The 22,926-nt window shown below is 37.2% G+C and overlaps 1 protein-coding gene across 1 annotated transcript in view; it reads left to right on the top strand.

Moving 5' to 3' along the window:
* LOC150081486 (folliculin-interacting protein 2-like) overlaps positions 1-14,916 on the top strand; it is a 122,846-nt gene extending 107,930 nt beyond the window's left edge. Inside the window, exon 10 of the mRNA XM_090380222.1 lies at positions 14,740-14,916. Within this exon, the coding sequence (XP_090236348.1) occupies positions 14,740-14,916 (177 nt within the window). The remainder of the gene's footprint in view (positions 1-14,739) is intronic.
* The last annotated feature ends 8,010 nt before the right edge of the window (positions 14,917-22,926 follow it).

Genomic DNA, 22,926 nt, shown 5'->3' with positions numbered 1-22,926 from the left:
CCCACGAAAACAATATCGAAAAATATTTTGGCACCCTCTTGAATTGCTGCCCATAAGTAACTCTTACCCTGCTGTCCACTTGTGGAGGCTGTGTGTCAGAATGTAGTTAGTTCGTGATTATTGCTTGTGGCGGGAGGTTACTGCTTGTGCATTACACTTGATTTTTTATAAATTTATTTATATAAATGAGTAATGAAGAGGTTTTTCTGTGCCTTTCTTTTAGCTCAAGCGCTAATTTATTAAAAAAAAAAAATCATCTGTATAATTTGTTCACTTTTTGGTGTACACGAGATAACTCAGGATAACCCAAATGTGTTAATTACTCCCAAGTATTTTCTACAAAAAATTAATAAAAAACACAAAAACTATACATTGAGTATTCACATGATGCATACTTTTAATCTGTAAAATAAAAAAAGTCAATCCATTACAGCACATTTTCCAGAAAAAAATGTTTCAGGAAGAGGTTAAAAAAAAAAAACCCTACTTTTGCTTTTAAAATGCTCATTTTAGAAAATTTACAATCTGAAAAGGATCACTACTTTTCAATATTAATGTGAATAAAAATAAATATAATGATAAACCTAAAATTGAAATATTCAGAAATTTTATTAAGTACAATACACAATAACATTTACTGGACAAAACTTAACATTTAATGAGATGATTGAGGCTGGATATTTTTAAATAATTGTTCAAAATTTGGTTGAAAACTTGTGACGCCAATCTCAATACATAATGAAGATTATGTCCTGATGGTATTTCTCGATGGAGTTCCAGGTCTTGATGGTATTTCCCCACTTGTTCTCAAAACCTGCACTCCTGAACTTACTCCTGTTCTATGCCACCTTTATTCACTTTCTTATTCCAAAGGTGTTTTTTCTTCTGCTTGGAAATTTGCTCATATCCAGCCAGTTCCTAAAAAGGGTGACAAGTTCCTCCCATCAAATTACTTCTACTCTTTCTAAAGTAATGGAGAAATCACTTAACTGTCAACTCTTAAACTATCTAGAAACCTTCCATCTGATCAACGATCGCCAGTATGGATTCTGTCAGTGTGATCCACTGATGATATTCTGGCCTATGTTGCCAATTTATGGGCAAATTCAATGAAAACGTTTGGTGAAACACAAGCAGTTGCTCTTGACATCTCAAAGGCTTTCGATCGTGTTTGGCATAAAGATCTTCTAAACAAGCTTCCATCTTATGGTTTGCCAAATGTTCTTTGTAATTGGTTATCCAGTTTTTTCTCTGACTGCTCACGGAGGGTGATGGCAGATGGCTCTGTCTTCTAACTTCACTGCTAATGCTAGTGTCCCCAAGGTTCAGTTCTTTCCCTGAATTATTTTCCTCTTGTATATTAATGACCTTCTTTCATTGATCGGAAATCCCATCCATAGTTTTGCTTCTGATAGCACATTGCATTTCACTCTCCAGTTTGAGAAACCTTGCCCTGCTGAATCAGCTTCAACTTCTCGAAAATCTGCTACCAATTCCTTAAATGCCGATCTCCGGGTAATTCTCCTGTGGGGCAAAGACAATTTACTTGATTTCAATCCTTCTAAAACTCAGTCCTGTCTTATATCTTGCAAAAAGGATTCTTCTGCTCCTATGCTTATCTTTGGTGACACTCCGATTTCTTTAGGCAAAATGATATATATCTCTTTTGGGAATTAACCTGATGAAAAAACTTGGTTTTCTCTTTCACTCTCGGCGTTACTTTTCTTCTGAACAGTTCACTCTGTACAAGGCGCCTCCATAGCCAGGTGGGAAGGAGCAGCAGTGCATAGTACATGCTTCTTGATTAGACCGGGGTTCGAGCCCATCACCACCGAATACGGAGGATGCGGAAAGGTCAAGGGAATGACCACCGCATATCCCCGGAGCAATATGGCCTTAGTTGCTAATGCTCTCCTAAAAACAAATAACAAACAAACACTCTGTACAAATCACAAATCTGTCCTACCATGGAATATTGTTCCCACATCTGGGGCAGTGCCCCCAAAACCTCTCTCAAGCTCCTAGATTCCATTCAGAAGAGGGCAGTTAGGTTAATTAATGACTCATCTCTAACAGAGTCTCTCCACTCACTGTCTCATAGACGTATTGCATGCCTTTTCTACAGATACTTCCATGGGCACTGTTCTTCTGAATTGCTTCTATAATTCCTGCTCTCTCTTTCAAAACAGTCTGAACAAGTGCTGCCACCAACCAACATCCATTTACTGTCCAACTTCAAACTCACAGAACCAACTTTTCATCTTCCTCGTTTGTTCATTCAACTGCCATTTTCTGGAACAACCTTCTTTCATACGTATTTCCTGAAATTTACAGTGTATAGAAGTTAAAGTCTAATGTCAACAAATACCATGCAAATACCAACAAATACGTACCTATAGTACTGTGCATGGGTTGGAGGTTACCTCTTGTGTTTGGGGTTTTCATAAAAAAAAAAAAAAAAAAAAATGTTATTCTGTTTTAAATATTTATTTAATTTTACAAGTGAAAAAAAATCTGCTTGGAAACATATATTGATCCCAACAAAGTAGCCATTTTCATGACATTTGATTTTATTAGCAGAAAATCTTCGGATGGAAAAGCCTTGTAGAATTCAAATAGTTTATTTTTGCAGTCTATATACTTATTTTTGAATTATATTTTGGCTTGAAGATCAATAATTTCAAGTTTCAATCTGGGATTGTAGTTTTCAGCCATAGAAGTAAATGGGTTCTCAAACAAAAGCTTGTTTTTTCATGGGATTTTATATCAGAAAATCGACTTTCAAATTTGTCAAAAAGTAATTGTAATAACGAAAGGCAACGGTTCTTTGGAAATGTGTTTCTCCTTTAGCTCAGTACAGCATTCAAAGTGGGCTAAATTGTCTTGCTCAACTGAGATTTAAATAATTACTTATTCTGAAATGATTTGATGTCACCAAACAAATCAGACAATTTTCCTTTCCTTTGTAGTTTTAAATTAAGAGCATTTAAATGGCTAGAAATGTATGTATGAATTGCAAGATCAAACAGACACTCCATATTTGATAGTTGTTTTATTGGTTTCACTTTTTCTGTGTTGAAACATTCGATGATGTTTCAACAGCCACATCAATTCCATGTGATCTTGTAAAATTTACAATTGAAATAATCCAATACTTTCCCACAGAGAGCTTCTTGATGCACAATGCAGTGAATTCCAATCGGAGTTTCAGCTCTGATATCTATCATTTCCTTGGTTATTTTACCCATAAGTCCAATGTTTTTACCAATAATATTTTTTGCACTGCCAGTTGTGACTCCTACCAGGTTTTCAATATTTAATTCTAACTTTTCGATAGATTGGCAAAAATTTTCAAAAAAGATTTTCACCTGTAGTTGTTCCGCGCATACTCTGTAGATCAGCTAAATTTAACTGGTACAAAATTGTCATTAAATCCACTTATGAAGACGAGGAGTTGGGCTGTGTCATTTACATCAGTATTGTCATCCAGTGCCATACTAAAATATTTCATTTGTTTTATGTTTTCCAAAAGTTGTTCGAACAAATTCTTTCCAATATCTTCTACTCTTCGCATAATTGTTTGTCGAGACAAACTAATGTCTTGTATCATTGTTCCTCTCTCTGGACAAATTTCTTCCACAAAAACTTTTAACAAACAATGCTTAACAAATTCACTATCATTGAACGGTTTACTTTCAAAAGCGATCAAATGTACAACTTGATAACTGGCACGTACAGCAGGTAAATTTCTTGACTGATATGTTTTCAATATATTTTGTTGTTTTCTTAATTCGTTTTGTAATTTTGAACACTTTTTTCTTTTGCAGCACTCCTTTATGTTGATCATAAGATTTATGATTGAATCAGTGTCGTTTTAAATTATATTCTTTAAAAACTCACACAGTCTCCTGACACACCAAACACACTGCTCTTTCGTGGTAATCAATGAAGAAATAGTCTTCAGTCCTCCTTGGATCAAAAACTACTTCAAATCGATTTTCCCCTTTTGGAACATTTTTAAGAATGATTTTTTAAATTCAGTACAGATTAATAATTCAAAGCAATGAACAAGGGCGCCTCCGTAGCCAGGTGGGCAGGAGCAGCAGTGCGTAGCACACGCTTCTTGATTAGACCGGGGTTCGAGCCCGTGACCACCAAATACGGAGGATGCGGAAAGGTCAGGGAATGACCACCGCATATCCCCGGAGCAATATGGCCTTAGTTGCTAATGCTCCTAAAATCCAAATAACAAATAACAAACAATGAACAAGCTATATCAAAATACATAACTGTATTTAGCATACATATGACTGCCCTGAACCACATGTACCTGTTTGACACAGTCGAGCTGGACACTTGCATGCCTGTACATGCAGTGGCAATCGATGCTGTTTTAGTTCTGCGGGCCTTATAAAAAAATTAATCACGGGCTGGATCCGGCCCACAGGCCATAGGTTGGACACCACTGCTCTAAGCAACAGATGGATTCCAGTGGCTCTGGGTGCTTCATTCACTTTTAGCTGCAGCAGTTTCTGTGCAACTTTATTTTCTCTTATTATAAAATCATTTATTAATCTGGTGTTACTGCTAAAAAGCAGTGCCTACTTGTTCCAGTGCCCCACAGTACACATAAAGGACCTTTGGAAATATAAAAGACAGCAAACATGTTTAAAGATGAAAGATAAAAAATGTGGTAAAATCTGAATACAATAATAATATGCACTGCTGCTAAACAAGGAAGCAACTTAATTCCCACATTGTGTTTGTGAGAGAGAGAGAGAGAGAGAGAGAGAGAGAGAGAGAGAGAGAGAGAGAGAGAGAGAATAGTTGACAGTCATTTTCTTGGGTAATTTTATAGGCTGGTATGCTAACTCAAGGAGGTATGCTAATTTGGGAAGCCTAATATTAGAAGGAAAAACAAAGAGCAGCAGAGAAATAAGAATAGAAATGGGTAAAAACTTTTTCAGTAGTGAAGAATATTGTGTGGGAAAGTTATGAATTTGTTTAAGGAAAAGATTGGTATGGAGTGTGGTATTAAGTAGCAGAGATGTGGACATTGAGAATAAAAGATATTAGAAGGTTGGAATGTTTTGGGTATGGAGGGAGATGGGAAAGATAAATTGAAGATTTTGAAAAGGCTGGGTAAGAATTGGTTGCATTCTGGGTAAGAATTGGTTGAAATAATCAGCAGGCAGAAGAGAAATTGGACTGGACATGTTGTGAGGTGAGGGATTTGTGGAGGGAAAAATTGATTTAATTTTAAGGCAGTAATTGAAGTAGTTCAATATATGACATATATTGATTAGTTGTCATTAATTTGGGAGAAAAGTTTGAGAATACCATTTGGACAGTACCAGAATGTAGTTCGGGAGCATTCTCATTGCTGGATCTCTTCAAAAATTATTCAGATTCTTGAATTCTGAAAGTTGGAGGTATGTTTGTTCATATGAGACACCACTTAGAACTTGTTTCTTTAACTTATAAAATTATGTTAAGCATCCTTTGGTGTTATCTGTTTATCTCATTATAGATCTTACCAATTCAGTATAAATCAAGAGTGGCCAATTTGCCGGAACCGCTCTTGTTGGTATGTCTTCTGATCCAGGGATAAAAATAACTGATTTCAAAAATCATAAATAAAAAATATGCAGTGAAAATTTACTTTTATTGACTTGTAAATTTATTTTATATAAAATTTTTTTTTTATAACTAATTCCAGTGCTTAGCATAAATTCATTTATGTAGCTAGACAAAAATATTAGTCAATGCCAGGTGCAATTAAAATGTTTCTGTATGGGATATTTTAGATTTTATATAGCAACTGAATAATTAATTCTGAAATGTAGGCTGTGATACTCCCCCCCCCCCTCCCTGGTGGCTTCTGCATATACACCTACAGCATTTCCAGTGTATGTGGTACATTGTGGAAAAAACGTTTTTGTTCTGTGGAAATGTTGAACTATAGCATTTTCTATAGCCACTGATTTTAAACTATCCTGATTGTTTCTACTCATGGAATTTTGCCTTCATTTATAGATAAGTTAAGGAAACTGAGGATATTAGTCTCTCGCTCTCTGCAGTTACATATATTATTTGCTATACATATATTATTTACTTGCATCCATTTAATATGATTGATGTTTCAACCATATTTAATGGATGCAACCCTTCCCCCCAGATGCACTTGTTTGGAATTGGCATTGTGATGCAATAGAGCAAGTCTTATACAGTACCAGTAAAAAAAAAAAGTCATAGCATTGAATGCATATTTTAAACACAATAATTGACTCAACACTCACCCCTGTAGAAATCCACTCATTGCACTAGTCCATGAAGAGTAGTGACCATTTAACTACCTATTGGCTCCTGCCACTTTACTGTTGCTTTATCCATAGTAGTAATTCTCTCTAATTGCTGCATTGCTTCAATTTATATGGAAATTGTATATGTGGTATAGTATGAAAGGCTTTACTGACATCTGAGTAGATATCAAAATTATTCTTTGCCTCCAGTTCTTTAGTTGACAACCTCATAGTAGCTAATCAGACTTGTGAATTGATTCTTTTTTTAATGGTTTTCATATAGAAATTTCATGTGAGAACCTGTCGGGTAATCTGCTACTATCTTTACAAGGGTGGTGTTGATACCTGACAAACACCGATGCTGTTTTTTTTTTGTTTTTTTTTTTATAGTTTCAGATTGCATAATTTTCCCACTAATTTAGTATACCGGGTGCTTCAAAAATATTGGTACAAACATTTAGGGGAGGTAGGTAACATCTAAAGGAATGTGAATCGCATAGGAACCCATAACTGGAAATGTAACGGGAAAGTAGTAGCAGAGGCACAAGAAGCAAAAATGACACAAGACAAACATTTATTTGACATAATATTAACAATGGAGTAAGAGATGGATGCATTTCATGATGTTACAACAGATGCTCGACGGTTCTACCATGAGACGTGATGCATGTGTGACACCAATGCAACAGGGATTGGCAGACACGGTCGAACACACCTGGAGTTTCTTTGACAGTAGCAGCAGCACAGACGAGTCTCGCCACGAGATCCATTTCTGTCTCCACAGGCAATTCATACATGATAGATTTGAGGGCCCCCCACAGAAAGAAATCAAGGCTCAATAAATCAGGTGAGCGTGGGGGGCCAGGCAACGGGTCCACCTTGTCCAATCCATCGATGCCCAAAATGCCTGTTCAAATGGTCAAGAACACACCTTCCATAATGGGCAGGCATCCCGTCATGTTGAAACCAAATGTTGCATCTCACATTTGCTGCAACATCGTCAAGTACCCTGGTAGAACTTGTTCAGGAAAGATCCGATATTTAGTGGAGTTCATGCGGGATGATAACAGGTATGGGCCGACTAAGCAGTCACCGACCATACCTGCCCACACATTTATTGCGAAGAGATGTTGTGCCGCATGGGGGCGCACACCGTGTGGGTTGTCGTGAGCCCACACATGAGCATTGTGCTGATTGAATAAGCCTTCCCAAGTGAAATAAGCCTCATCCGTGAACAAAACATGAGCTGGAAAATTCAAGTCTTGAACACTTTCTTGGAGAAACCACTGCACAAAAGCCACATGTGCAGGATGATCTTGGGGGAGCAGTAACTGAACCCTTTGGAGATGAAAGGGGTGTAAGGAATTGCCGTGCCAGACATGCTGTACACTGCAACGAGACACTGCTAAGGCAGAGGCGATGGCACGTGTGCTGATAGTAGGATTATTCTGGACAGCATTCAACACACTTTCTTCCATGGCGGGAGTTCGTGTCGAACGTGGTGCCCGCACTACTCTTGTTACCTCTAAATGACCCATAATCGCACAAATTTTGATGCACATGTGCAAACAAACTGTGGTCCGGTACATGTCTGTCTGGGAAGCATTCTCCATAAATTCATTGAGCAGCTTGTCCATTGCCCTCTGCTAATCTAAACACTAGGTGCATGTCTGCCAACTCGCTGTTCATATATCGATGCATGCTCTTCGTGCGGTGACTACCGTGCGATGACTACCGACTTACAGTGACGTTTCCGGTTATGGGTCCTATGCGATTCACATTCCTTTAGATGTTACCTACCTCTCCTAAACATTTGTACCAATATTTTTCTAATTGTTTTTGAAAGATTTATTGTTGTTTTCGCATGTTAAAGATGGGGAAAACAATACTCAATATTCCCTCAAGATGGTTACCACACTGAGAGAAGCAAGATATGTACATCCACTCCCCAACTTACATAAGGGTTGCATTCTGCAGAACTCGTAGTGTCGGAATTTCCCTAAATGCTTATGCAGCACTCGCAAATTTGATTGAAACAAAAAAAGAAATGTTTGACGAACCTGTAAATAGAATTATTTATTAAATTTTTTTTTATCTCGTACGCAAGAAAAATACAAAAGTGTATAAAATTACAAAAAGAGAAAGGAGACATGCATAATGTCAGCAAGTTTTACCTTTTGAGCATCGTTGCTAGGATTAACTCTCCAGCTAATAAGCATGCTGCTGCAGAAGTTGAGGGCTGTGGAGATTTAGAAGGTGTTTTTTCCAACACATCACAATTTCTCTGCAGCTGCAGAATCGGCACTGGCAACTTTGCCACATACTTTAATGTTTTGGAAACCAGCGCAATGTGTGAACCTATTAAACCACCCATTGCTTGCCACAAACTTGGCTTGGGGTTTGCTGTACTTATCCTTAATATCTTCACAAATATTTCTTGCTTTTGCTTGAATGGCCATTGGACTCAGGGGCACTTGTTTCTGAATCCCATTTTCCATCCATATTATTAATAGCTTTTCCATTTTCGATGTAGCACCTGAACGCTTTTTGTGATCACTGTTGATCTTAAATGCGCTGATCCTTTAACATTTCTTTTATATGCACACAGTCCCTTAAAATAGTATTCACTGTTGAAGCAGCAAAACCTAATTCAGTGTAAAAGATGACAAACTTTGTCTTGCTATTTAATTAATCATCTTCATTTCTAAATCAAATTTGTTTCATTTCCTAGCACTGCCAGCTCTTGCAATTTCCGTTGGTCCCTTTCCCTTCACCATTGTAATAAGTTAATAGGAATGAAGAGAAGACTCTGAAAATTTATTTATGTTTTTTATATGATTGAAGATTTCAGTGAAGGGGAAACTCATTTTACCATAACATAAAAACCCACAGAATTCCAGTTATTGGTATTATCGCAAATGCAATAAGATCGAGTTTACCACCTGTTTACAGTAGATGGCACTAACAGAAAAGCCCAATAAACCGGAAAGTGCAAATTGTTTTATTGGTAGTGACCTCCGGAAATGTGTTTTAGAAAAATATCACAAAGGTGTTCAAAATTGATTCTTATAACAGAACATATGATAATGATACCTCCATTTAATTCCTATGGGATGCGAAATACGTTTCCATTATTTTTTTTTTTTTTGTTTGTACTGGCCAGCAAAAAAAAATAAAACTTTTCGTAAAGTCTAATTTCTATAAGTAGAGTATTACGTAAGCCAGGGAGTGGCTGTAGTTTGAAATTTCATATGGCAAATTTGAAATAAATATGGAAATAAATCTGAAATGGAAGTAACTAACAATATTGAATAAATATTTTTAATTATAATATTTATATACATAATAAGCAGAAATATATGCACATGTTTGAAATTTTGTGCACAATGATGTTTCAAACTTGAGAATGTTTCTAATTTTTTATTTTTTTTCAGCAGAATTAATATTTTTGTAATGTGTTAATTTTTTAATAATATTTTATTAAAATAATACAGCAACTCATTAAGAAAAGTTGAAAAATTGGCATTGTTTAGTAGGGTGTGGGTGAGTTGGGCACCTTTCAGGTGATCTACCACTACTTCTACCATTTTGATAACAAGGATACCACCACTGCCAAGCTAATATAATTGGATGGATTCCATTGGCTCTGGGTGCTTCATTCACTTTTAGCTGCAGCAGTTTCTCTGCAACTTTATTTTCTCTTATTATGAAATCATTTATTAATCATTAAAGTCCATATTCAGTAGACTTGTGCTAACCTCAATTCTGTAAACTTCATGTAGACGCAAAATATTTATTCAGTTTATCAGCAATCTGTAAAGGGTCATCATTAGTCATACCATTCATAGCCAGTGGACCAATGTGATTTGTTCCTTTCCTTTTAGTATTAACATGTGCAGATAATTCCTTGCTGCTTTTGTTTACACCAGGGGTTCTCAACAGGGGCAAAAAAATCATTGGTATTAAAATGGTTTGTGGCCCTTCAAAGTTCAACCCTACCTGATGAAATCTTATTCCTTAATATTTAATTTCTCTTGTTGGGTTTTCTTTTTCCCTGAGACAACTGATTTTTAACATATAGTATAGGTATATTATATTAGGAGTGAGTGAGATATTTTGATAAAAGGGAGATAGTGGGCATGATTTAATTCAACCATCTTTGCTTTTCATAGGCATTAACTTACCAAGTGCTTTCAGAGGTGATGTCTCTGCAATCCTTGGCGTTTGCCCCTTTCCAACAGTTGTGACCTTGGCGGCGGCATGATTTATTTATTTATTTATTTATTCTTTTGTTTAATTGGTCAATATATGAGGCATGGATGGGACGAGAAAATGTTTCAGCCTACTGTTTCTATTTTCTAAGTGACAGGTAATATTGATTTATTGTTTCCTCGTGTAGTTTATTTTTGATCCACAGTGCTTTTGTGAGTGACATGGGCTATGAGAGTTAAATAAAAATAGTTTATATTTTATTATTTAATTCTTTGTAGTTATTAAACCCATCATCAGTCATGTCAAGTGCTGAAAATAAAGTGTCAACAGTAGCTGGATGAATATCTAGCTTGTGGTTTTATTGAAAGCCCCATAGATTCAGTCTGTCTTATGTGTAATACTTCCTTTTCAAATGGAGTTATGAAACCATCAAGACTTTTTAGACCACTTAAAAAGGAAACATCCTGATAAAGTTGGTAAACATATTGAATATTTTAAAACAGAATTTTGAACAATGTAACACTGTTACTTCCTTATTTAAGAAGAACATGCAAACAAATGGTGTGGATTGTCTTATAAAATTGCAGAAATCATTGCAAAAATTGTTATTGCTCATACAGTTGCTGAGACTGTTATACGACCACATTAGACATTAATTTCAACAGTGATGTATCAAAATCCTTCCAACATTTTAAAAGCATTGCCATTGAGCAATGATTCAATTCAATGATGAATCAATGAGATGTCAGTTAACATTGAAGAGCAGCTAATTGAAAAACTAAAAACAAGAAAATTTACTATTCAGATTGATGAATCCATCAATCTGAATGATTGATGGAAACATTGACAATAAGGCCCTTCTAATGGCATACGTTTGCTATTTCAATGATGATTGTAAATTGCATGAAGAGATATTTGTAAAGTCTATAGAAACTGGCTGTACTGGAGCATCCATTTTTGTTGCTATAAAAACATGGTTTGATGAAAAACAAGTACCATTGGAAAATTTGCTGTCTTGTGCCACTGATGGTGCTATCTCCATGGTTGGAAGGTGTAAAGGTTTTATAGCCCACTTAAAGGAAAGGAATTATGTCCCGAGGTTCTTGCAATACACTGAATTGTGCACTGACATCATCTGATTGCAAAAAATATTAGTCCAGTTCTTTATCAATCTCAGTATAGTTATAAAAATCATCAATAAAATAAAGTTACATAGCAAATATGATCACCTTTTCAGAAAAATTTGTGCTGATAATGAAGAACAGTATGTGAGGCTTCTTTTACATACAGAAGTCAAATGGCTTTCTAATGGAAACTGTCTAAGAAGATGTGTAAACCTTTTTGATACGATAGTTTCTTAGAAAGTGAAGGAGACAGATTTAGCAAAGGAGATCAGTGAACACAAAAACAATATATTATATGGCTTAGATTTTTCGAAAACTTAATCAAGTATCACTTCAAGGGAAATTAATTAGCATTAGCATTAGTAGAGGCATTTGATGCAAGAAAGCAAGCTTATGCAGCATCAGCCAAAAAAAAAAAAAAAAAAAAAACCCACTTCCACTTCACCCCTCTGTTTGTTCAAAATACCTGTCCAGCTGAGCCTTAAACTTATTTAGGCTATCAACCTCCACCAGAAGGGATGGAAGTCTGTTCCACCAACCAACCACCCGCTGGCTAAAGGCAAATTTCCGCACGTCTATCCTACATCTGTCTTTCCTCAATTTGAATTTATGCCCTCTCAGGTGATTTTTTCTGAGCTAGAGGAAGAATCCCATCAGCATTGAGCATGCTTAAACCATTCAAGGCTTTATACACCTCTATCAGATCACCTCGCTGGTGCCTAGTCTCCAGACACTGTAATTTGCAAAACTTAAGCCTTTCTTCGTAAGAGCACCCCTTTGTTCCATTCACTAATCTTGTTGCCCTTCTCTGTACTCGTTCCAGCAGCTCTACATCCTTCTTGAAATGAGGCCTCCAGACCTGTATACAGTACTCTAGGTGTGGCCTGACCATTGCCTTATACAATGGAATAATCACCTCCTTAATTACAGTGATAGACTGCAAATGCGTATTAAAAGTCTTCACTGAAAAACTGAAAATATTTGAAAGAAATATAATAAGAAAAAAATTTTATGGTATGCAAGAGTTAGCTGAAATCAACGAATCTTTCACTGAGAATGATCTTGAATTATTCAGACCATTTGTGTTCTCTAAAAGTTGAAATGGAAAATAGATTTTCAGATTTATTTCCATTTGAAGTGAAGCCACAGATGTTAGATCTAATTGGATGTGATGCCAGGTCTGCTAGCGAAGAAATTCAAGAACTCATTGAACTAAAATGTAACGAAGAATGCAAATATAAATTTGAAAAAGGTGGAATGGCTGAGTTGTGGGAATCAAAAAGAACTAAACTTCTTTATCCAACAATGTGGTCTGAAATGGCCAAAGTACTTCTTTGTTTTCCAACATCTTATATGGTTGCAAGTGATTTTAGTTCAGTAAATAAATTATTAACAAAGGAAAGAAACAGGATTGCTATATGTTCAAGAGGAGACATTAAAATTAAACTTACTAACATCATACCGAACATTGAACTTTTAGCTAAGAAACATCAGGCTCAGGGATCCCATTGAATAAAAAGAGTAAGTATGAAGTATTTCTTTGTTTAAAATTTCATGGGGGGAGGGGCAATTGGGAAAAAAATACTAAAAAAGCCCTTTAGGGGGTGATAATTAAAAAAAAAAAATTGAGAAACACTGGTTTACACCTACCCAACTCCATCAGTTACTTGGTTACGCACTAGTTTGAGTAGTCCATACTCATTATAAGACTGTATCCCTTGATAATTTATAATTATCCCATGTATTTTTTTTTTTTTTTTTTTCCCTCTGCTAAAAGCTCATCATTTCTTCTGACATTCATTTTGGTCTAAATCTTGAACAATAATCTGCTTTGAAAAAACAAAATCCTTTTCATTTACTCTTGATTGTAGTTATTTCTTTGAATAAATCCCATTATAACATGCAATGATCACTGCCGCCTAAAGGTTCCTTAACCTGAAGATTCTTAAAGTATTAGAGGGTATTCCTGAACTTTTAAACTTGGTGTTAACTCTCTCTGTTAATGTATAACTCTAATTTTCTTCAGTACCTTATGCAGAAGTAGTATATTATCCATGGTACCCCATGTTAAGTACTAATATTAGGAATTGAGGATTGGGATTAAGAGTACTATAAATTAATTCACTATTACACTGCTACCTTTGTTAATGGCTTCACACGCAACACTCCTCTCGGTGATCAGAATTTCCAGGAGAGAGAGAGAGAGAGATTGATTGATTGATCCCTGATTGGTCAGATCAGAGAAGTCCAGAAACCCCACTTTACCCTCAAACAATCAGTTCTTTTTTAATGATATTTTTTTTCCTGTTGCTAAATAGATGCATCCATAGTGGATTTATATCCCTCTCCATATTTCAGTTTACTTCCTATCTTTAAATTTTTATATGTGCAGTGTCATTTGTTTACTTATATTTTGATACCCCCCCCCCCAATCATTTAAATTTTTTTACATTAAAAGCATGGGAGCATTCGAAAGCATGTTCAGCTACCTCTGTTATCCTAGTTTATACTTTCTCTTTTCTTTTTTTTAAGTTCAGCTGAATAGAATATTAGATTCTTTAGTTATTCTTGAAGAATGGCTGTTTGCTTGCATTATGTGTTTGTGTGTCATTCCTTTCTGTTTTTTTTTTTTTTTTCTCTCCCCTCTCATTTGTGGGAAAATTTCTACAATGCAACTACTTTTTAGAGTGAATGAATTATGTACATAGCAATAGCAATCTTTTTTTTTTTTTTTTAACCACATTAGCCACTCTCGGTGCAGTATACCTTCTTGCTACACAGTTGTTGCTTATCTGCCTAATTTATAATAATTTTGAAGTTAAGGTCATAACTGCATTTCATGTCTGTGTTCATTTTCAAAAGATTTACTGAAATCTTCTAAATGATATAAAAGTTTCATAAACAGCAAGGGCAATCTACTGCCACTATATTACTGGAGTGATAATTTTGGACTGCATTAGAGAGAGACACTTCCAAACAGCTTTTAATCGTAAAAATATCAAACAGCAAGAATTTTCATAGCATACAACTATGAGACTTCCTTGAATTTTGCTAAAGTATTATCAAAATACTTTGCCAAAATTGTATACTTCTCTTTTTAGGCATTACACAAGCTTCGTAAGTCACTCCAAGATTTGTATACTGCACCTCGATTAACATCACCCTTGTGGTTGTCTTTGACATCATCATCCATGAAATACCAGCAACAGTGTTCAAGATTTATAGGAGACTTAACAGCATTGTTAGAAGAATTTGATACTAAACATACTAATTTGTAAGTAATATATTTTTAAATATCTTGATTTATCTAGTTTTATTTATAATTTTTTTTTTTTTATATTGTATGCTGCTATTTTATTTTATCACTAACTCCCAATGCTGTTTTGGATTTAAGTTTATTTCTCAGCATTTTTTATGTAATTACTTGCCTTACATAATAATAACCCCAGAGGCTCACATCTAGTGAATATGGGCTTGGCACACCCAGGGTCCTGAGCTAGATATCATCATTCTTCTCTTTCTTGGTGATTCCCTTCTACTTCTCTCTCTCTCAAGGTAACTCCAAATTTTTTTTTTCTGGCTAGTGCAGCAAAAGCCTCAACTTCCTTGCACCATATGGCTAATAATTATAATTAATAATTAGCAGGAAGCTGGTATTTTGATCTATGTTCCTCCTTCAAAGCATTTATCTGCAGAGTTAAAAAGGGCAACATTTCATGTGTTGTTATTAAGTATTCCAGTTTCTCATATGCCATATGTAAGTCAGGTAAGAGCTCTGTGATGGCCACTGTTTCATTGTTGTTATTCTCACATCAGTGATCTGAGAGAGAGAGAGAGAGAGAGTGAGTGAGTGAGAGTGTATTTTGGTGCTGGGTTTCTTTTTTTTTTTTTTTTTCTTGGTAGTTGTTGGCGCATCGGCTTCTGTGGCCATAATGCACCTCCCAAGGTTTTTGCAGTACTTTGATCCAAGCCCGAGGTGGGATTCAAACCCGCGACCTTTGGGTTGCCAGGCAGGCACTTTACCCACCCAACTAGCCCGGTCGGCTTGGTGCTGGTACTTTCTGGTGTAATTTCATAGGGCAGTCCACAGCTGATGGTTACTATCCATATTGCATGAAGTAATTGTCATTTCACAATCGGTGGACACCTTTTTTTTTTTTTTTATGAAAATTCCAAATATGAGGTATTAAAACCTATACCGTGCTTGGGTTGGAGGTTGAGAAGATGAAAGAATATATTTGTTGACATAAAACTTGAGCTTCTGTAGACTAATTTTCAGGAAATATGTATGAAGGAAGATTATTCCAGAAAACTGCAGTTGAATGAATAAATGAGGAAGATGAAAAGTTGGTTTGAAGTTGGACAGTAAATGGATGTTGGCTAGTGGCAGCACATGTTCTGACTGTTTTAAAAGAGCGAGCAGGAATTATAGAAGCCAATTCAGTAGAACAGTGCCCATGGAAGTATCTATAGAAAAGGCATGCAGCAAAAACAATACATGTATGAGGCAGAGAGTGTGAAAGACTCAGTTAGAGATTAGTCAGTAATTAATCCTACTGCCCTCTTCTGAATAGAATATAGAAGCCTGAGAGAGGTTTTGGGGGCACCATCCCAGATGTGGGAACAATATTGCATGGTATGGATTTCAGATTTGTACAGGGTGAACAGCTGTTTGGAAGAGAAAACCAAATTTTTTTGATGCAGAGGAAGCAATATTTGTAATGTGCTTGTGCCAAGAGATTAGAAGTCAGAGTAATCCCAAAGAGATATATCATTTTGCCTAGAAATCGGAGTGTCGCCAAAGATAAGCATATGAGCAGAAGAATCCTTTTTGTGAGATCTAAGACAGGACTGAGTTTTAGAAGGATTGAAACCAACTAAGTTGTCTTTGCCCCACTGGAGACTTACCCGGAGATCAGCATTTAAGGAATTGGTAGCAGATATTTGAGAAGTTGCTGATTGAGCAGGGTGAGGTCTCTCAAACTGGAAAGTGGAATGCAATTTGCTATCATCAGCAAAACTATGGATAGGATTTCCAGTCAATGGAAGAAGGTCATCAATATACAAGAGGAAAAGAGTGGGAGAAAGAACTGAACATTGGGGGACACGGAAATTAGTCGAGAAGTTAAAAGATACAGATCCATCTACCATCACACTCAGTGAACGGTCAGAGAGAAAACTGGATAATTAGAAAAAAAAACAGTTGGCAAATCATAAAATGGAAGCTTGTTTAGAAGACCTTTATGCCAAACACTATCCTTTGAGATGTCAAGCCACTAGCCTTTGAGATGTCAAGAGCAACTGCTTCTGTTTCTCCGAACTTTTCCATTGGATTTGTCCATAAATGGGTAGCATAAGCCAGTGGATCGACACTGACTGAATCCATACTGGCAATCATTGATCAGATGGAAGGTTTCTAATGGTTTAAGAGTTGGTGGTTAATTGATTTCTCCATTACTTTAGAAAAAGTAGAAGTAATTGCAAGTAATTTAACATTTCATAATATATTTATGTATGGTCTAATATGTTCAGGGTAATTCAAAAAATAAGTTACATTTGACCATTGTAGCCCAAGAGACAATTATTGAGGTATGTAACATTATGCAATTGAAAGCACATACCTTGCACTACTTTTCCACATAGTCACTGAGTTGCTGTAAACACTTCTCCTAACATGTGACTAAACGTTCGATTAATTGATGATAGAAATCCACTCCTTGGTCATTCAGCCACTGTTGAACTGGTGGTTACACCTGCTCATTGTTTGCAAATTGTTGTCCCCTAGATGTTCTTTCAGCTTGCCGAAGATGTGATAGTCACAAGGTGAAAGATCGGGACTGTATGGCTGATGTTGTATGGGACCACTCTGTGGCATCAATTCAGTGCGACCACTTTCAAACTGCTGGTACCCTTTCACAATGGCTGGACATGACATTGCATTTTCCCCATACTCCGCCGTTATTTCATGATGAATCTCGGAACAGTTCAGACATTTCTCCCACAAAAATCGTACTGATGTTCCGTGTACCTTCAAACTTGGAGTAACATCCTAGCTGACGTGCCATTATGAACGCTTGCTCCTACATAACTGTTACCACTACATGAACGAAACTCACCTACCGGGGGTGCATGATATGAACTCCATTCCACACAGGCGCCACATTTGTTGCACAATTATACCAAGAGATGGTAGGTGTAACTTGTTTTTTGAATGCCCCTTGTATATGGTTTTGCTGTTGAAGCTTCCTCAATTAAGCCAATTCTAGGAACAATATACTTTGTCTGAAGTGGCTAAATTACAAGTTTGAAGCTACGTCCTACTTTTTTGCAGGCACCAAATACATACATGGTTGGAAATCAATTTTGTGTTTTTTCAGTAGAAAATTAAGACTAGTTTGGAATTTCAGCTGTAGACTAAATTTAAATAATCAAGTTGGAGTTTCCTGTCTCAGTTTATAGCGTGGAGAAATCTCTTCTCCTGGGCCTCGATCTACATCTAAGAGAATTCCTGTTTTGAACAGGATTCACAAAATGGATACACCCCCCCCCCCCCGAATGTAGTAGTAGTAGTGGCATGTGATGCAAGAAAGCAAGTGTTATGAGCTTATGCAGCATCAGCCAAAAAAAAAAAAAAAAAAAAATCACACCATTCCCTCCAAATGCCTGTCCAGTTCCTCCTTAAATTTATTCAACCTATCAACTTCCACAACGACAGATGGAAGTTTGTTCCAGCAATTAACCACCCGCTGGCTAAAGGCAAATTTTCGCACATCTATTCTACATCTGTCTTTTCTTAATTTGAATTTATGCCCCCTTAGGTTCGTAATCTGAACAAGTGGAAGGATCCCATCAGAATTCAGCGTGCTCAACCCATTCAAGGCCTTATATACCTCAATCAGATCACCGCGCAGGTGCCTAGTCTCCAGCCACTGCAATTCGCAGAACTTAAGCCTCTCTTGGTAAGAGGATCCCTTCATTCCCCTCACCAATCTTGTTGCCCTTCTCTGTACACGCTCAAGTAAATCTACATCCTTCCTAAAATGAGGCCTCCAGACCTGTACGCAGTACTCAGGGCGTGGCCTGACCATTTCCTTATACAGAGGGATAATCACCTCCTTTTCCCTGCTAGCAAAATTCCTATATATCACTGACAAAACCCCATGACCTGCCCTGGCAGCCTGTCTGCATTGCTCAGAAAACTTCATATCTGACTGCACAATTATTCCCAGGTATTTTTCATTTTCTGCCACTTTAAGTGTAGTACCACACAGTTGGTACGTTTCTCTGGGGTTACTTCTACCCATATGCAGTACTTTGCATTTGTCAAGGTTAAACTTCAGATGCCACTTCTTAGCCCATCTGCCCAAATTATCTAGATCCTGTTGCATTACTGTCATTAACAACCCTACAAACCTTTGTATCATCTGCAAACTTCGACACTAAGCCTGATATACCTTCATCAATATCACTTAAAAATATACAAAACAACAGAGGACCCAACACCGAACCCTGTGGGACTCCACTAATAACATTAGTCCACGAAGAGCAGCACCCATTGATTACCACCCTCTGTCTTCTCCCACTCAGCCATCCTTTTATCCATTGTAGCAACTTAACCTTAATACCATTCTGTTCCAATTTGTACAATTAGTCTTCCATGCCCAACAGTGTCAGAAGCTTTCCTGAAATCCAAATATATGATATCAAAATTATTTTTTGCATCCAGTTCCTTTGTAACCACATCATAATATCCTATCAAATTTTTCAGACAAGACTTTCCCTTAACAAACCCATGCTGTGTCTGAATTATTGCTGCAGTCTTGTCTAGATGATCCTGCAATGCATCTTTAACCAGTGACTCCATTATTTTACTCGGAACAGAAGTTAAACTAACTGGTCTGTAATTACTCGTGTCACCCTTCGATCCCTCTTTGTGAATTGGGGATACATTTGCACATCTCCAGTCCGTGGGAACCTCCCCTGAGTCCAAGGACGCTCTCATAATTATGGCTAAGGGTTTGCTTAGTTGCTTTGCCACCTCCTTTAATATAACTGGATAGATCCCATCCACCCCAGGTGCTTTTCTTATGTTTAACTTCAGCAATTTCTCCTCCACTTTGCTTTCAGTTATTCCAAAATCATTAAGTATCCTGCTACAATTTGATAACCTTCTGGCATTTTCAAACCTTAATAATTCCTCATGTGTGAATGTAGATGCAAAATACTCATTCAGTTTGTTTGCTATCTGAGCAGGATCATCAACGGTCGAACCATCGATGTCAAGTGGACCAATCAGATTCATCCCCTTCCTTTTAGAGTTTATATAAGTAAAGAAATCTTTGCTGTTTTTCTTAGCATCTTTTGCCAAGGATTTCTCGTAATCTGCCTTCGCCTGCCTAACCTCCTTTGTCACCTGATTACAGACTAGCTTATATCTGCCATAGGCGTCTGAGTCGCTTGATAATTTATATGCATCCCATGCATTTTTCTTCTCTATTACGAGTCTCATTAGTTCATTAGATAACCATTTAGGCCTAAACCTTGAAAAATATTTCTTAATAGGTATGAAACTTTTAATAGGTTCCACGATTAATTCCTTGAATGCTTGCCACTTAGAATTTACTGTTGGTAACATCGTCAGTTGATCCCACTGTACAGAGTTTTTAACAACTGTCTGAGACCACTGTACTCACCTTTACGGAAGCAAAAACTCTTTCCTTTACTCCTGATGGTAATTAAATCTTTAATTCAGTACACTGTGATCACTGCCACCTAGTGGTTCCTTTATCTGCAAATTCTTAATACAGGAATGATCACTGCTGATAACCAGATTAAGAGTATTACTTTCTCTGGTTGCCTCTCGAACATGTTGCTGCAGAAAACAATCATTCAATAAATCCACAAAAGTCTGACTAGTGTGTGAGTGACCAACCCACAAGTTCCAGTCAATATCTGGGAAGTTAAAATCCCCCATTATAAGACATTCCGATTTACTAGCCCACTCTATTTCTCTGCAAATGTAACCCCAATTCACAAAGGAGGATCAAAGGCTGACACAAGTAATTATAGACCTGTTAGTTAACTTCTGTTCCAGGTAAATTAATGGAGGCGCTGGCATTAAAGAAGCACTGCAGGATCATCTAGACAAGAATTCAGTTATAGCTCAGACGCAGCACGGTTTTGTTAAGGGCAAGTCTTGCCTGATCAATTTGATTGGATACTATGATGTAGTCACAAAAGAACTGGATGCAGGGAATAACTTTGATATTATATATTTGGATCTTAGAAAGGCTTTTGATACTGTTGCACATGGAAGACTGCTGCACAAATTGGAACAGTGTGGCATTGGAGACAAATTGCTGCTATGGATAAGGGGATGGTTGAGTGGCAGAAGAGAGAGAGTGGTAATCAATGGACACTGCTCAACGTGGACTAATGTTATTAGTGGAGTTCCTCAGGGTTCAGTGTTGGGTCTGTTGTTGTTTTCGGTGTTTATGAATGATATTGATGATGGGATATCAAGTTTAATGTCCAAGTTTGCAGATGATACAAAGGTTGGCAGGGTTGTTAAGGACACTACTGACGCTATGCTGCTGCAACAGGATCTGGAAAGGTTGAACAGATGGGCTGAGAGGTGGCAAATGAAGTTTAACATTGACAAATGTAAAGTACTACATATGGGAAACAGTAACCCCAGAGCAACGTATCAACTCTGCGGTACTACACTGACAGTGATGGAGAATGAAAAGGACCTGGGGGTAATTGTGCAGGCAGATATGAAGTTCTCTGAGCAGTGCAGACGAGCTGCAAGAGCAGCTCATGGTGTCTTGTCAATGATATACAGGAATTTTTCTAGCAGGGATAAGGAGGTAATTATTCCCTTGTATAAGGCAATGGTTAGGCCAGATCTTGAGTACTGTATACAGGTCTGGAGGCCTCATTTCAAGAAGGATGTAGAGCTGCTGGAACGGGTACAGAGAAGGGCAACAAGATTAGTGAATGGAACAAAGGGTTGCTCTTACGAAGAAAGGCTTAAGTTTTGCAAATTACAGAGTCTGGAGACTAGGCACCGGCGAGGTGATCTGATAGAGGTGTATAAGGCTTTGAATGGTTTGAGCATGCTCAATGCCAATGGGATTCTTCATCTTGCTCAGAATAATCACCTCAGAGGGCATAAATTCAAATTGAGGAAGGACGGATGTCGGATAGATGTGCGGAAATTTACCTTTGGCCAGCGGGTGGTTGGTTGGTGGAACCGACTTCCATCACTTGTTGTTGAAGTTGATAGCCTAAACAAATTTTAAAGTTCAACTGGACAGGTATTTCGAATGAACGGAGGGGTGAAATGGGAGTGGTTTTTTTTTTTTTTTTTTTGGCTGATGCTGAATAAGCTTGCTTTCTTGCATCATATGCCTCTACTAATGCTAATGCTCTGTACAATTGTTCATTGTACTCATTCGAGTCATTAGGCCTATAACACACTCCTACTCTTATTTTTGCTTTTGCAGTGCTTATGTCACACCAAACTGACTCAACAGTGCACTGTTCATCTATATCAACTGGATGCACTTCTTTTGATTTTATGTTTTTCTTAATTAACAGCATAACACCTCCTCCCTGTCTATCCTTTCTGTACACACTGTACTCCCCAAATTCCAGTTCAGCATTCCTTATATCTGTGTGACACCACGTCTCTGCTATCCCAACAATATCTGCCTTTGCTGTCTTGACCAACACTTCAAATCCATGAAATTTATTTACTATACTTCTAGCATTGGTATATATGCTCCTACTCCTATTCTTAGTTATCCTAACACATCCCATATACTCACCTATTTCAGGATGACTGCCATCCGTCCCTGAAACCCCCAACACCCCATGCTCCAGGTCGCTTCTTATTCTAATAGAAGTTGTGCAAGAATCACCTTCACCTCTGCCTATGGCTACTGTTAAACTATTAGTCCTTGTATCCCCCCAAGCTATCAGTTTTCCGACCCACCTAACACTGCCTCGATAGCATCAGCAAATATTCTTGCACCCTTTCTATTTAAGTGTATTCCATCCCTATAGAAGCAGTCTCTCCTGTTAACAAGTACAGTCCAGGCTGAAAAAAATTCTACCCCTTGAGCCTTGCACATTCTTTCCATGGCTGAATTGATCGACAAGGCTCTCATCATATACTCCCTTCTATCGTGTCTGGGCAGAATTGCAGACACTTTCAAATTCAACCCTAATTCTCGGCTTTTGTTCAACAGTGACCTGTATTTGTTAAGTAATTCTGCCGGTCT

The sequence above is a fragment of the Mastigoproctus giganteus genome, chromosome 8 (genome assembly GCF_048544385.1).
Source record: "Mastigoproctus giganteus isolate SK-2022 chromosome 8, ASM4854438v1, whole genome shotgun sequence".
In the NCBI taxonomy this organism is placed as follows: domain Eukaryota; kingdom Metazoa; phylum Arthropoda; class Arachnida; order Uropygi; family Thelyphonidae; genus Mastigoproctus; species Mastigoproctus giganteus.
The sequence above is the reverse complement of the archived record's forward strand: the minus strand, read 5'-3'. Positions and strand labels throughout refer to the sequence as shown.